Raw genomic sequence first — 13,779 nt, 5'->3', positions numbered from 1 at the left:
GGGTGGGTATTAGATGGATGAATGAATGGATGTTTAGGTGGGTGAGTGGGTGGGTAGATGGATGGATGGATGGTTAGGTGGTGAGTAGGTGGGTGGGTAGATGGATGGATAAATGGATGGATGATTAGGTGGGTGGATGTAAGGATGGATGAATGAATAGATTAGCACATGATGGATAAGTGGATGGCTAGGTAGATGAATTGGTAAATGAATGCATGTGTGAAACATCTGGAGAACCAGAGATGGACACTTGTCCCCATCACCTACCATTGGTGACCCCTCTAGGGACCACAGTGGAGAGAGTTGGCTCTGAGAGGAGAAGCTGTGAAGCGGGTCTCTAGCTAATCACCCTGCTTCTTCCTGTGTCTTCAAGACTTTCAAGACTCTTTATAAGGCTTTTTTCCTTTCTTTCTTCCTTTCTTTTTTTTAAACTTTTCCTTTTCTGGTTTACAGAATAGGGATTGCCTAAAAATAGCAGTAACTTAGCTTCTGCGGTATTCATTTTCAGTTCCTCTCTTCTTTCCCCGTTCTCTCTCCTCAGCTGTGAGAATGCAGAGCTGAGATTGTCAGCACCAGCTTTGACAAACCCTCACACACACACACTCCAGTGGGGGTGGCACAGATATGTTCACACATTCCTGCTGACATCCAGTGGCCTGTGTGGTTCCTCTCATCCTTTGGAGTCCCTAACACAAAGCATACATCTGACACATTATAGGGACCCTCCCACCCCCACACACACACAGCAATTCCCAACCCCAGCCATCTCACACACCCAACTAAAGGGTGTTCTAGGCCTTGTCCCACTCATAAACTCAACATAACGCACTCCTGATGAGCCAGACTCTACACCCACCTGCACATCCATGCCCATGCTTACCCATGCCCATCAACCTCTCTCCTTTTTACACACATGTGTAAAGGAAATTAATTCCCCAGAAAGAGGTGTGCAGGAGAGTGGCTGACACTCTGTAGAGAGGACAGGAAAGGGTTCTGTCCCTCTGTCTCTGCCTGAGGGGCTGAGCTTCCCTGCTTCCCTGACCAACTCACCCAGCTCTGAATCACTGTCAGAACCCACAGCCAGAAGAGGAAAGAAAGTATCCCACCCTGTGGGAATAAGAATTATTCAGCTCAGAACAGAGGGGGACAAAGCCTGTGTGCTGAGCTGACAAGGAGCAAGCCTCTTCAGCCACCAAGCAGGGACAAGGACCCTTGAGGCAGTGGCAAAGCCATTTCTGAGTTCTGCTTTAAAGGCAGCACTCAGGGGGTGGTCCAGTTTAGCCACAGTTAGAAGCAGAGGGTGAGTTAAATTATCACAGTAAGAACATTCACCAAGGAACAAACTTCATTATGGCCAGGAGCTGAACCAATCTCTGCCTCAGCTAACCCTTTCAAAGCCCTGCAAGGTTGACTGTAGGATGCCCCCCTTTTTGGAGATGAGTAAACTGAGGCAAAGAGTCCTACTTGAGTTACACAAGCCGCAACTGGCAGAGCAGGACCTGGATCACCAGGGGCCTTCACACCGTGTCCCCACATTAATTCCAATTGCCAGGGATGATTCAAAGAAAGTGGGGACTTTAAAAATACATATTCAGGTGGCATTTAAATTCAGCACATCTTAAAACAGAAGGATTCGACATCCAGAAGTTATTTTTAGTACATAATTCATTTGCAACAGTTCCAGCTACCAGGCATGCTTTCGTTCGGATCTGAAAAGCTGTTGGTTTAGGCTAGGGGTTGCTTTTTTAAAATCTTTCCTTTGAAAGATAGATTCTCTCTTTGTTAAATTAACATAATATATGCATGCATATATGTGAGATATATATATGTGTGTGTGTGTGTGCTTCCTCTGCCAGTGTCTCTCCTTGCAAAGACTTTTCTATTAAAGCACTTCTAACCTATTCTTTAGTCGTTGAAATATAACAATAAAGACTCATTTAAATGCTAATAAGATGAAACCAAAATACAGAAATCCTATATTGTCAGAATGTTCTGGTTTCTGAAGGACTTGGAGCTTTAGAGCCTGAAGGGACCCTGGAGAGAGCTAGTCCACTCTCTTCACTTGCCACATGGGAAACTGAGGCGCAGAGAAGAGATCACACAACAGAAGCCAGGGATGCAAGGAGGGGGTTGCTGAGCTGTGTCTCTATAGTCTCCATCACTGGTGACCTCCTGTGTGTTGCCCAACCTCTCTGGGCTGAGGCCTGGCTGTATGGCCTACTTTTGTCTGTAAGCCTAGGGTTGACAACACTGCCCCCATGCAGTGTTGAGTGCTGACTACAATGGAGCCTCATAAAGAAACCATGTGAGAAACTTCGCTAATGATGGGGCAGAGTAGACACTCAAGGAAGTCACATCACAGATCTTCTCTGTGTCAGAAGTGGGTCTCCCTTGGTCCTCACAGCAGCCCTAGGGAAGGCAGGGTCATCCCCACTGGGTATATGAAATTCAGAAAGCTTAGGGAAATCTCTCACACTCACAGTTTATTATATCCCTCAGCCTCACAATGTAAGCCATGTGATGAAGCAGCAAAGACATGAGAATCTGGTGGAGCCCTGGCCAAGGGAACAGCTTCCTGATCAGCTTCAGCCTTGCCTTATGACGAGGGGAAGGGGGAGTGGGGGCCTCACCACACCTCATAGATGACACTGAGGGCTGACCTGGGCCTTCATTCACTTACTAAACATTTATGGAGCACATGTGAGTACCCAGCACCATATTGACTCCACAGGAAGCACGACTCCTGTTCAAGTGTGGCTCTCAGGCTCTGGTGGAAAGGAATAATGGTTCCCATACCCAAGAATAAGAGGTGAGGCATGCAACAAGCCAGAGATGTGTATGCAGGCTGGGCGGCCAGAGGTGCTTCTGAGAAAGGGACACTGAGGAAAGACCCAAAGTCAGCTACAAAAGGAAAAACCAGTATACCCAGCATGGGGGTGACCTTGTGTGGGCACCTGTGGTATGTGGGCACTGGGGATTAACAGTGTCAGAAGAGGCAGAGAAGTAAAGATGTGTCATCCAGGGGCAGGATTAAAACTCTGAATTGTGGCTGATTTGATTACCACAGATTTTCGTTCCTCCATACTCACACCAGTCCCTTCCTGCACTTCACTGACAGCCAATTGTGATTCTACTTCTTCCTGGTCCAGCTTCCTGCTTTACATCCAGGGAAAGATGTCTCCTACTCAGAGATGAAGGGAAAGTTTTTTCCTGCAGGCTAGGACTTAGTCAAGTCTTCCTACCCTACCCTACCCTACCACAGCACCCAGGACTCCCCGATGGTGGCAAGCCCAACAAGTCATGGAAACCATGGTTTTCTTTATCACCCTACTCCCACTCTTAGATGGCAGGGACCAGCTCTCAGTTATTTGTTGCTTGACACCAAATAAGCTCCTATACACAGTAATTGAGTGGATGAACGGTGAGTGAGTGAATGGATACATGGATTAATGGATTGATAGATGGGTGAAAAGAAGATGAATGGATGGATGGAAAGGAAGGAGGGAGGGAGGGAGGGAAGGAGGGAGAGAAGAAAGGAAGAAAAGAAGGAAAGATGTATGATGTATGGATGGATGAATGTAGATGGATGGATGAATAGAAGAAAGGAAGGATGGATTGATCAATGGTGGATAGATGAATAGATGGATGAATGGATAGGTGGATGGATGGATGGATGGACTGATATATGGGTAGAGGATGATGGATAAATAGTTATATGTATGGATGGATGGGTAAATGGGTAGAAGAATGGATGGATGGATGGACGGATAGATGGAGGGAGGGAGGGAGGAAGGGAGGAACAGAAGGAGGGAAGGAGGAAGGGATGGAGGGAAGCAAGGAATAAAGTAAGGACAGATGTTGAGTGGGTAGTGGGTGTATGGATAAGATAGTGGAGGGAAGAAAGGAAGGATAGATGGTAAGTGGATGGATGAATGGATGAATGGATTGGTGGATGGAGGGAAGGAGAGAAATAAAGGAAGGATAGATTGTGAATGATCAGGTGGATATGGATCAGGAAGGATAGATTGTGAGTGATCAGTTCATCCTAACCTCATAGTCCTTAATATATTACCAGCAGCCTGTTAGTTCATTGCTGCTATTGTGATCACAGAGATAATTGCTGCTAACAATTCTCCTGGCCTGTGTTGTCAGATGTAATTATCAGTGCCTAGAAGTCATGCCCCAGGTAGCAGGGGACAGATAGCAAACAGCGCCTTGGGGTTTAAAAACCCCTCATCGTTTGCAAGGCACTTTGCTTCCCATATGTCACTTAGTATAGGCCTTGTGAGAACTCTTTGAGGCAAAGCCTCAAATCACTCTGAGTGAGTGAGTCACTGGATGCACACTGCCTGGGTTCAAATCCCAGCTCCACCACTATCAACCTCGGTTTCCACATATGTTCTATAGAGTTATCACAGTCACCTTTGTCATGAGGTGGCTGTAACAGCAGTCACAGTACTTCCTGAGTGCTTCCCAGGCACTGGACTTGGTCCTAAGTATTTCACATGAATGACTCATCAAGACAGCAAAACACCTGTGAGGTAGACGCTTTGAGTTCCTGCTTCTTTTGTAAGATAATGAAAACAAATTTAGTCCTCTTCCCATTCTGCTGGGAGATGACAGAACTGAAATTTGATCCCGCACATGGTAGTTTCCAGAGCCATGCTCTTCAGACCTCATGGCATCTCTGAGATAGATGTCCCTGTAAGACTCTAGGACACCTGGCACCTAGTAAGAGCACCTAGTAAGTGCTCAGTTAACGCCTTCCAGGTGCCAGTAGAGTGGTATTATAATATACAAGTTATAGATACTGACACCAGGATTCAGGGAGATGAGGTGAGTAGCTCAGGCCCATGGTGCTCTTTCAGCAACACTAGGTATAGGGCAGGACAGGAGTCACAAAGATGCACCTGCCTTAGCCATTCCCTGCCCACACTGTTGCCTGGAGGCTGAGGACTAAGGTCTCCCAGGCTCCCAATTGAAGATCTGTGTCTCATCAAGTTACTTCCTGTCCCTGGAAAGCAAAACCTGTTCTGAAGTTTTCTAATCGACCCCTCCCTCCAGCTAAGGGGGAATTCATCTACCCTGAGCATCTCAGACCCACCCCACCTTACATTTCCAAACATCAAAGACCCGAACCACTGAACTGGCCGGAAAGAGCTGATGACTCCTTTCCTTCCTTCTCTCTTGACCTCTGTGACTGCCTCACTTGATCCTCATCTTGTTTGGGCCATTTGTTTTTTCTCCTAGTTTCCTGGAATTATACAAGACACACACAGTCTGCAGTAGGAAACATTCTGCTTGACACACAAGCCTCTGTGTCCTCAATTGTGGGGCCCAGGCCTCCTTAACCCTATGTGCTCTAAGAGGGGTCCCCATACCTCCTATGGCTGGTGTATGCTGGAGATAGGGTCCTGCTGAAGACATGCAGTCACTTGTAGCAGGGGAAAGGGGCAATCAATGTGAGTCTCAGATGCAAGAACTTCCCAAAGAGACTCCTAGAACAGGCCTCTCTCAAGCACCTTCCTATAGGGTGGTGGACAAGAATCCAGGGTCTCGGATTAAAAAGATGTTCTATTCCCTGACATCCCCTGCTTCATGACCTTAAACAAATGGTTTCAGTCTCATGGGCTTGTTCTCTTTATCAATTAAATGGGCTTAATTAAAATATCCACCTTGTGGGGTTATGAAGACCTAACAGGAAGCTGGGCTTGATGGAGCATGTCTATAATGCCAGTATCCAGGAGACAGAGGCTGGAGGAGCAGGAGTTCAAGGTCATCTTCAACTACATAGGGAGTTAGAGGCTACCCTGAGCTACATGAAACCCTGTCTCAAAAAATGAAATGGTGTTTGTTTGCTTTTTATTCGTTCGTTTATCATTACAGAAGTTATTAACTAAGATACCTCTTTAGCCAGAGCAACACACAAAACATACTAACTGCTGCCTCCTTGGAATTTACCTTCCAGTAGATGATATTGTATAAAGAGAGAGAGAGAGAGAGAGAGAGAGAGAGAGAGAGAGTTACTGGAGATGGACCCCAGGGCCTCCTACATATGAGGCAAGCACCATGTTGCTGACCTGATCCCTGGCCCCTACACATGTTACTATATGCCAATGTCTTAGCATGGCACCTAACATATATGTGTTTAAGAAACAGGAGAGAAAAGCCACGTGTGGTGGCACATGCCTGTAACCCCAGGACTTGGAAGGTGGAATCAGGAAGATCAGGAGTTCCAGGTCATCCTCAGCTACATAGCAAGTTGAGGCTAATCTGGGGCTACAAGAGACCCTGCCTTTAATTTAAAAAAAAAAAGAAATTGGAGAAAGGGAATATTGTTTCTGTTCATATGTGATCAGCCTCCACCTCACCTGTTCCTTTAGTTTTGGAGGGATGGGGTGTTCCAGGGGTGGTATGAATACTCTTGCAGCATTGGAGGGAAACCCCATGCATACGTTGGTTCTCTGGCATCCAGGTCTTCCCTAAGAACACCATGTCCATGCTGTACTCTATGCAATACCTGTTGGTCCTGATGTACATAAACCACAGTGCACCATCCTGTCATCTGTGAGAGATAGTGAACACCTCCTGTGCAGTACCCCTGATGGGGATCCCCCAAGTGGAAACACACTGGATTTGGATGTGGTTCATTATTCCCAGTGTGCTGAGCAGTAGCCTGGAGACAGAGAATGGTGCCATTACTGACCCTATTGTTTAGATAAAGGGACTTAGCCAGTATGCTTCAGCCAGGATTCAGGAGAGCTCTGGATTAGATCCTGGATGGATTTCTTCCCAACTGTGTTTGTCTGCACAGTCCACCCCACACAGCACTTCAAGAGAAATTCCCCAGGGGAAGGAAGAGGAAAAGACATCCTTTCTGGACTCCACAGTCTTGCTCTGTGTGGTGCTGAATGAGTTACTTTCCCTCTCTGAGTTTCAACCTGATTGCCTCCACCTCTAAAATGTGTGGAGGAAGGGCTGTGAAGAAGAGAGGTCAGACAAGTGAGGCTGGATGCTGCTTGGGCCTTCCCTCCTCCCCTTATCCCCACCCCTTCACTACCCACTCTGATGGCCAGCTGGCTGTGGCCAATGGGTGGGGCTCGTCCCCCATGCCAGGCTCAACTGATCTCAGCAGGGGCCCTTTGTCACCCAACGCTTGCTGGGGCCTGGCCACTGGTGTTGGGTGTCTGGGTGGATTGGATTCTCTCTTGGCAGCCCATAGCCACTGCACTCCTGAACCGGTGGCCTGGCGGGGCAGAAGTAATTCCCTCAGCCTCTTGGCTTCCAGAGGGAGCTGGTCGTTGTCCTTGGTGCTGACATATGGGGGCTCCAGGTGAGGGCTCTGTGAATCTCAGCTATTGCTGAGAACCAAAGCTCTGAGTTCAAGGACAGCCTCATGAATATTCATGGTCGCTCCTTGGGCCAGGTTGAGTGTTTGGAGTGGTAGGGGCTGTGACTGGAGATGGGGTTGTGAGAGGGGAGGGAGTGTTGTGAGGGGAGGTGACGGGGTGCTGGGGCCCAGAGACTGTGTATTCACAGGGGGAGTTGTAACCCAGAGAGACCGTGGACATGGGGCACATGTAAACACACAGGGTCAGTCAGAGAAAGAGAAATGGGGGTCTGCTGTGCATGCATGTGTCTGTGAGAGAAGAATATTAAGTTATATGCCTAGAGAAGAGACTGGGTGACAACATACATGGAGAGGTGTCACCATCAGAGTGGCATGAAGTGGGCCCTGTGCTGGTGTATATGGCGCCAAGAGCAGGTCAGTAGGTGTATATGGCATTTGGGCTGTGTGTGGCAGAGGACATGTGCACACCAGGGTGGGAAGTTGGTGCATCATGTGGCATAGTGGGCCATGAGGGGGCTGTGGTATGCCCTAAGGCATTCCCAGGCTGTACCTTAGGGCTGAAATATCATGGTAACCATTGAATTTTCAGTGTGCTGGTGTGCAAAGGGATGTTGAGTTAGATGTATGTTTTAGAGTACATGGGTGTGTAATCAATGTTTTCATTGAGTGGCATGTAGACACCTGTTCCCAGCCCTCCCAAGCACCTGTCCCATGGGACGTCAATGTCTGACTCTCATCACCCATTCTGTGTTTGTCCCCATAGGAGCCACTCCGACCATGTAGATGCCAGCTCCAGGGAGCAGCATGGGCCCCACTGAATGGAGACTCCTGGGTCTGCAGCCCTGAGCCACTCTGGTCCCTGGACCTCACCCCACACGTGGGGACACCCCTTGGAGCTCACCACCACCATCACCAGACTGCCTCTGCCACACCCTCCCCCTGGGACTCGGAGTTGGCCACCTGGAGCTGCCACCCTCCAGTGAGGGTGTGCTGAGGATAGCTACACACAGCCATCACCCAGAAGCCTCTTGTCCAGTGCTGACTCTCAAGCCCACCCTGAGCAGGGACTTTGGCAAACATGGGTGATATGACAAACAGCGACTTTTACTCCAAAAACCAAAGAAATGAGTCAAGCCATGGGGGTGAATTCGGGTGCACCATGGAGGAGCTCCGCTCCCTCATGGAGCTGCGGGGTACCGAGGCTGTGGTCAAGATCAAGGAGACCTACGGGGACACTGAAGCCATCTGTCGGCGCCTCAGAACCTCACCTGTCGAAGGTAGGTGTGGGAGGTTTCAACCCAGGGCTGACTTGGAGTTGGCCCTGGGAGGGGGGTGATTCATGCAGACTACCAGACTACCAGTAGGATGTTTGCAAAGCAGGCTGAAACACCAATGACTACAGACTTTAGCTGAGTTATAGCAAGAAAGCTGAGTGTCACCAGGGGTCAGACAACCACTGTGAGAAGCAAGAGGCATCTAACATTGAGACAGAACAGAAGGGCAGCTGGAGAGGGCTCAAAAATTAGCCATGCCCTGCTTGTCTTTGTCCAGGCCCAACAAGTACCCTGCATCCCCCACAGACCACAGTGTGGCCATAGCTGAGAGTCCAGATTCCCAGACACCATCTGTCCACCATGCCCAAGCCTCAGGAGTCCCCTCCTGCTGGCTGCCTTGGGCATGGAATAACAGCACTACAGACAGGAAGCCAATTCTAGCTGTCCCAGCATGTTACATATCCAGGCTGAATGGCACTTGTGTGTCCCAAATCTGGACTCTGGTTAGAGATTGTTGGGACTTGGGGCAGTGGGCATGGACTAGAGAGCTGAAGACAGGCTATGATGAGCAGGATGATAGATGTCCTTGTAGGTTCTGACCTAGGGGTAAGAGGGGGGCTACCTTGCAACTGTACAAAGTGAGCATGCCTGGAGTTTTCAGAGAGAATCACTCTGCTTTTGGGGCCTCTCTAGAGGGGACCAGAGATAGAACGTCATCCAAGAGGGGAAAGAGTTCAGGCCTCCTGGGGTTCCATTCCTACCCTTGTCTGCTGCAAGTTCCTCCTCTAACCCTGTGGGACACATTCCCTACACAAAGCTACAGGCATGGGCAGGCAACTCTTCCCTGACTCTTCCAGGGCCTGTGACTTAGAGCAAGGGCTGTCCTGAGCCTTGACCTCTTCCTCTGAATCATCCCAGCTGTCCCAGAGCATGCCTCCTGAATGGTGCTTAGTGCAGACCTGGGCATACAGTGGGTGCTCAATAAGTGGCAAACATGATTATTTCTATGTGGATTATAGTTACTTTCCCAAGTAGAGATCACTACTGGGAGGTAGGTGGGCAGCTAGGTTGAAGAAATCTATTCCCAAAGTTCTGTGTCCTCAGCTGGACTCTGCTAGACACCATCCCAGTTCATTCATGTTGAGGCTGCTTTGTTAAGCTCATGGGGCCCTCAGAGGCCAGCTGGGCAGGCTCATGGTCACACATGGGCACCCTGCCCAGCATCTCCTGTGTATCTGTGGCCTTCCCTCCTGGCCAGAAGAAGTAGCTAAGGCTGGTTCTTCTTATGGCCACCCTTGTTGACACCTGGTCAGGTAGCTGGACCAGAAGTGCAGTTCCATGGGGAGAGCAAGGATAAAGGAAGCCCTAAGAAGGATGAGCTCTCCTCCAAGGTCCTGTGTGCCCCTCCCATGTTTCTGTCAATCAGTCAATCAGTTCTAGCCACAATGAATCATGTTCACCTGCCATCCAGCTGGTATGTTGGCCTTCCAGGAGGCAGGGCTTCCAGAGTGGTCTTTGCCTTCAAATGGGGGACCAGGATGTTGCTTAAGTTGAGGATTTTAAATGTCACTGGGCCTTAGTTCTGAGGAGAAGCTGCCTGAGGTTGTGACCCTCTCCCCAGAAAAAGAGCTATCTGAAAGAATTATAGGCCACTGCTTGGGGCCTTCCAATAGGCATGGACCCTAGGTTAACAACCCCACCACCACCACTTTTGACCTCAGGGCATAGCGCCACACGACTGAACTCCAGCACTGGACAGCACCATTGTCCAACAGTTGCTGGCCCCTTCTCTGTACTGCTGGAGGAAAGCAGGCACAAACGTGAGGGCAGGAACTCTTCTGTCTGTGTACCTAGCCTGGTGCCTGCCACCAAAGAAAGCTTGACAACTGACAAGTAACTCCCCAAGACATGTCCACTGAGTCCCCAGCTGCAAAGAGCCCTCTCAACAGCTGAATGTCCACACAGATGATAAAGCACAGAAGATAATTAAGACTGAGAACTGGGGCAGGAGGGGCATTGCCAACTCCCAAGAGTGATGAGGCGAGTGGGCAGGGAGAGTCTGGAAGGCTTCCTGGAGGAGGTGTTTGGGCGTGACTGTGGGGAAAAGAGACAGGATCACCTGTAGCATGGAGCAGAAAGACTCCTCTTGTAGAATTCCAGACATGGGTTATGGCAAGAAGTTGGCTGTTCAGTGAGAAACAGTTCTTTCCTCTGAGAGCTTGAAGAGCAACTGTAGCTCTATCCACTGCCTGGCCAGCCCTGGGCCTCTGGGCCTTTGGCCTGACCACTCTGGGCTTGCTAATTTCTCTGAGATATCTAAGAATACAGAGCTCTGATGAGGAGGAAAATCCACCATTAGATTAACTGGGATCCTGCTACATTGATTTCTAGAAGTTTCTCCCATGATGCCAAGCCTGTTACTCAACCTCTCTGTGCCTATTTCTTTAACTCTGTAGTCAGGATGATGGTGGTGGTAGCATTATAGGCTGATGGTGAGGATAAGGTGGAATAACTTAGAGGAGTGCTCACACATGATGGTTCTGAGCATTAAGATTCAGTCCAAAGACTGAACACCTCCACTTCCTGTGAATACAAAGGGTGGTAGATACTGAATGAGATGAACCAAGTACCCAGAGTCTAGGTGCTCCGTGATGCCAGCTCTTGCTATCCTTTGCATTGTGTAAGAAGCAGCCATGTTCTCCTGAGAGGGTGATGTGTGACTTTTTAGATCCCTAACTGGTGTCCAGCTCTGCTTACCCCCATATAGATGTACCTAAAAGCAATTAGCCCATTAAGCATATGAGGAGTATGAGGCTAGAGACCATCCCTGTCACTCAGGTGGGCACATCAACACACCCAGGGCATCCTCTGCTGGAGCAGGCCTGAGTGAGGCCAGGTACCTGAAACATTTTTCTTCCTGCCATCTTGGGCTTAGCATTTGTCTTGTTTTGTTTGACCTTCTTATGATATAAAGAAATGCTTAGCCCCCAACCCCAGCCTCTAATTTAGAAGCCACATGGTCTGAGCTGTGCTAGCTCCAGACAGAGACTCCTACTGGCTGATCCTGACACATCCTGCCATTCATATGCAGCTGCCAGGGAGCTGGTGCAGGAAACTGCTCCCACTCTACATAGATCAGCCCCCAGGTCACCCAACTAACTTTAGGCAGAAAGATCTCTGCACATGATAGGTGGGGTCCAAGCCCACAAGCAGTCTGACTCTACCACCTTCTGCACCAAAGGATATGGGCTCAGCTCCTGTAGCTAGTGCTGGGCTGTCCATCTGGATGCCTGATCTTGATGATATCCTGTGAACCAGGGCACCCTCTGTGCCCTGATGGTCACTTTCCCTGCCCACTGCTGGACAATGCCTTCACCCTGTTCACATGCTAACCCCTCGCTTCCCACACTCTTCCAGCTTGGGATGATTGAGTTTCAATCTTGAATGGCTTTATCTTCTAAAGACACTGAAAATTTTTTATTGATCTCCTGGGAGCCTTGGTTGCCTTATCTGTGAAATGGGAATAATAATAGCACCTCACAGAGATGTCTTGAGGGTTCAAGTCGATAAGCCATAGTGAGGCAGGGGAGGCAATGTGGATCATCTTTGCTGTCATCATGCTAAGAGCTTTTAAAAACACTCATGACTCTGACCCTGTGAAGGAGTTAGGCGAGCAGATAAGATGGTGCCCAGGGAACTGTGTGTGCCATCAGAGAAAGGAAAAAGATGGGGGACCAGCGTTGGGGGATCCAGGTCTGGAGCAGAGGCTGGGTGGCACTTCTTGCAGTGTCCCCAGCACCTGATACAGTGCCCAAGGGCTTAAGCTATATTCACAGAGGGAAAGAAGGGTGTGTAAGAGAGAAGAAACTCCCTGCATGGCATGGAGGTGCAGGCTGGGGACAGGACGGAGCACACCCAGCATTACCCATGAAACAAGGAGCTCTGGTTCCCTGTGCCCAGCATAGCACTGCTGTGAGTCACACAAGGCTCTTGTGGCCCTCATCCTTCCCTCACTGACCCTGAAGGAAGGGTCCTTGGGACAGGTCCCTGTTAGTATTCACTGAGTGTCTCATAGTGGGGAGGATGAGAGAGACAAAGAGGCTGGGGTGGCTCTGAGAACTTGACACCATGCTGCTTGTTGTAAAAGGGAGCCTGTGGTTAATTTTGTATGACTCCCAAGCTGGCCTGCATGATGGGGTGAGTGGTGGGGAAGGACCAGGGAGCAGTTTGCAGGAGGTAGAGAGAATGGCTCTGGAGTGCCAGGACCGTCCACAGATCTGCCGCAACCTGAGTACCTGGGGTGGTGTAGGGCAGTGAGTGGGGTCTTCTGTCCTTTTGTTCCTGTGTGCAGTCTCTTCTTTGGGCTCTTTGGCCCCTGGGGGTCTGCAAGGAAACCAAGGCAGCCAGAGACACAGTAGTGTCCTAAGCCGGCAGAGACTGAGGCTTCTGGGATGCAGCTTCCAGGTGGAGGACACCTCCATGCCCTAGAGACAGGTGACAAGGCCTCCCTGCCCCCTAGAAGTCTTCCTACAAGGGCCCCTGCTTCTTTTCAGTGCTCTGAGCCCTGTCAGCTATAATGTTGGAGGAGAAAAACTCATAAGTATTTCCAAGGCTGAGCAAATATAGCCACCATCTCACATAAATGCAGATGGGAGGAAAGGCTAGAAATGGGAATGTCCCAGCCTCACTGCTAAGGTGGCACAAGCCTCTTGAGCTTCAGTTTTCTTATCTGTGAGCTCGGTTCCTTTCCCTCTGCCATTGGAAGACAGTGACTTGAAAATGCTTTGGAAATTTTCTGAGAAAAATCAACTTCTGGGCCTGAGTATGTGGTTCTGTTGATTAAGTGCTTGCCTAATATGCAAACAGCCCCAAGTTCCATCCCCACCACCACATAAACCAGGTGTGGTAGTGCACACTTGTAATCCCTGCACTTAGAAGGTAGAGGCAGGGGGCTGGAGAGATGGCTCAGTGGTTAAGAACACTGGTTGTTCTTGCAGAAGACCCGGATTCGAATCCCAGCACCCACATGGCAGCTAACAACTGTCCATAACTCCAGTCCCAGGGGATCTGATGGTTTCTTCTGTCTTCCGCTGGCATTGCACAACACGGGTGCACTTACTTACATGCAGGCAATACATGTGTACAGATAAAATA

At 49.3% G+C, this 13,779-nt stretch overlaps 1 protein-coding gene across 11 annotated transcripts in view; it reads left to right on the top strand.

Moving 5' to 3' along the window:
• Atp2b2 (ATPase plasma membrane Ca2+ transporting 2) overlaps positions 1–13,779 on the top strand; it is a 361,587-nt gene that overhangs the window by 209,650 nt on the left and 138,158 nt on the right. For all 11 annotated transcript variants that reach the window (XM_008854882.2, XM_008854881.3, XM_008854887.1 and 8 more), the window contains one exon: positions 8,115–8,628. In XM_008854882.2, the coding sequence (XP_008853104.1) occupies positions 8,430–8,628 (199 nt within the window). In that variant the 5' untranslated portion in view covers positions 8,115–8,429. The remainder of the gene's footprint in view (positions 1–8,114; positions 8,629–13,779) is intronic.

The sequence above is a fragment of the Nannospalax galili genome, unplaced genomic scaffold (assembly GCF_000622305.1).
Source record: "Nannospalax galili isolate Female #2095 unplaced genomic scaffold, S.galili_v1.0 scaffold406, whole genome shotgun sequence".
Taxonomy (NCBI): Eukaryota; Metazoa; Chordata; class Mammalia; order Rodentia; family Spalacidae; genus Nannospalax; species Nannospalax galili.
The sequence above is the reverse complement of the archived record's forward strand: the minus strand, read 5'-3'. Positions and strand labels throughout refer to the sequence as shown.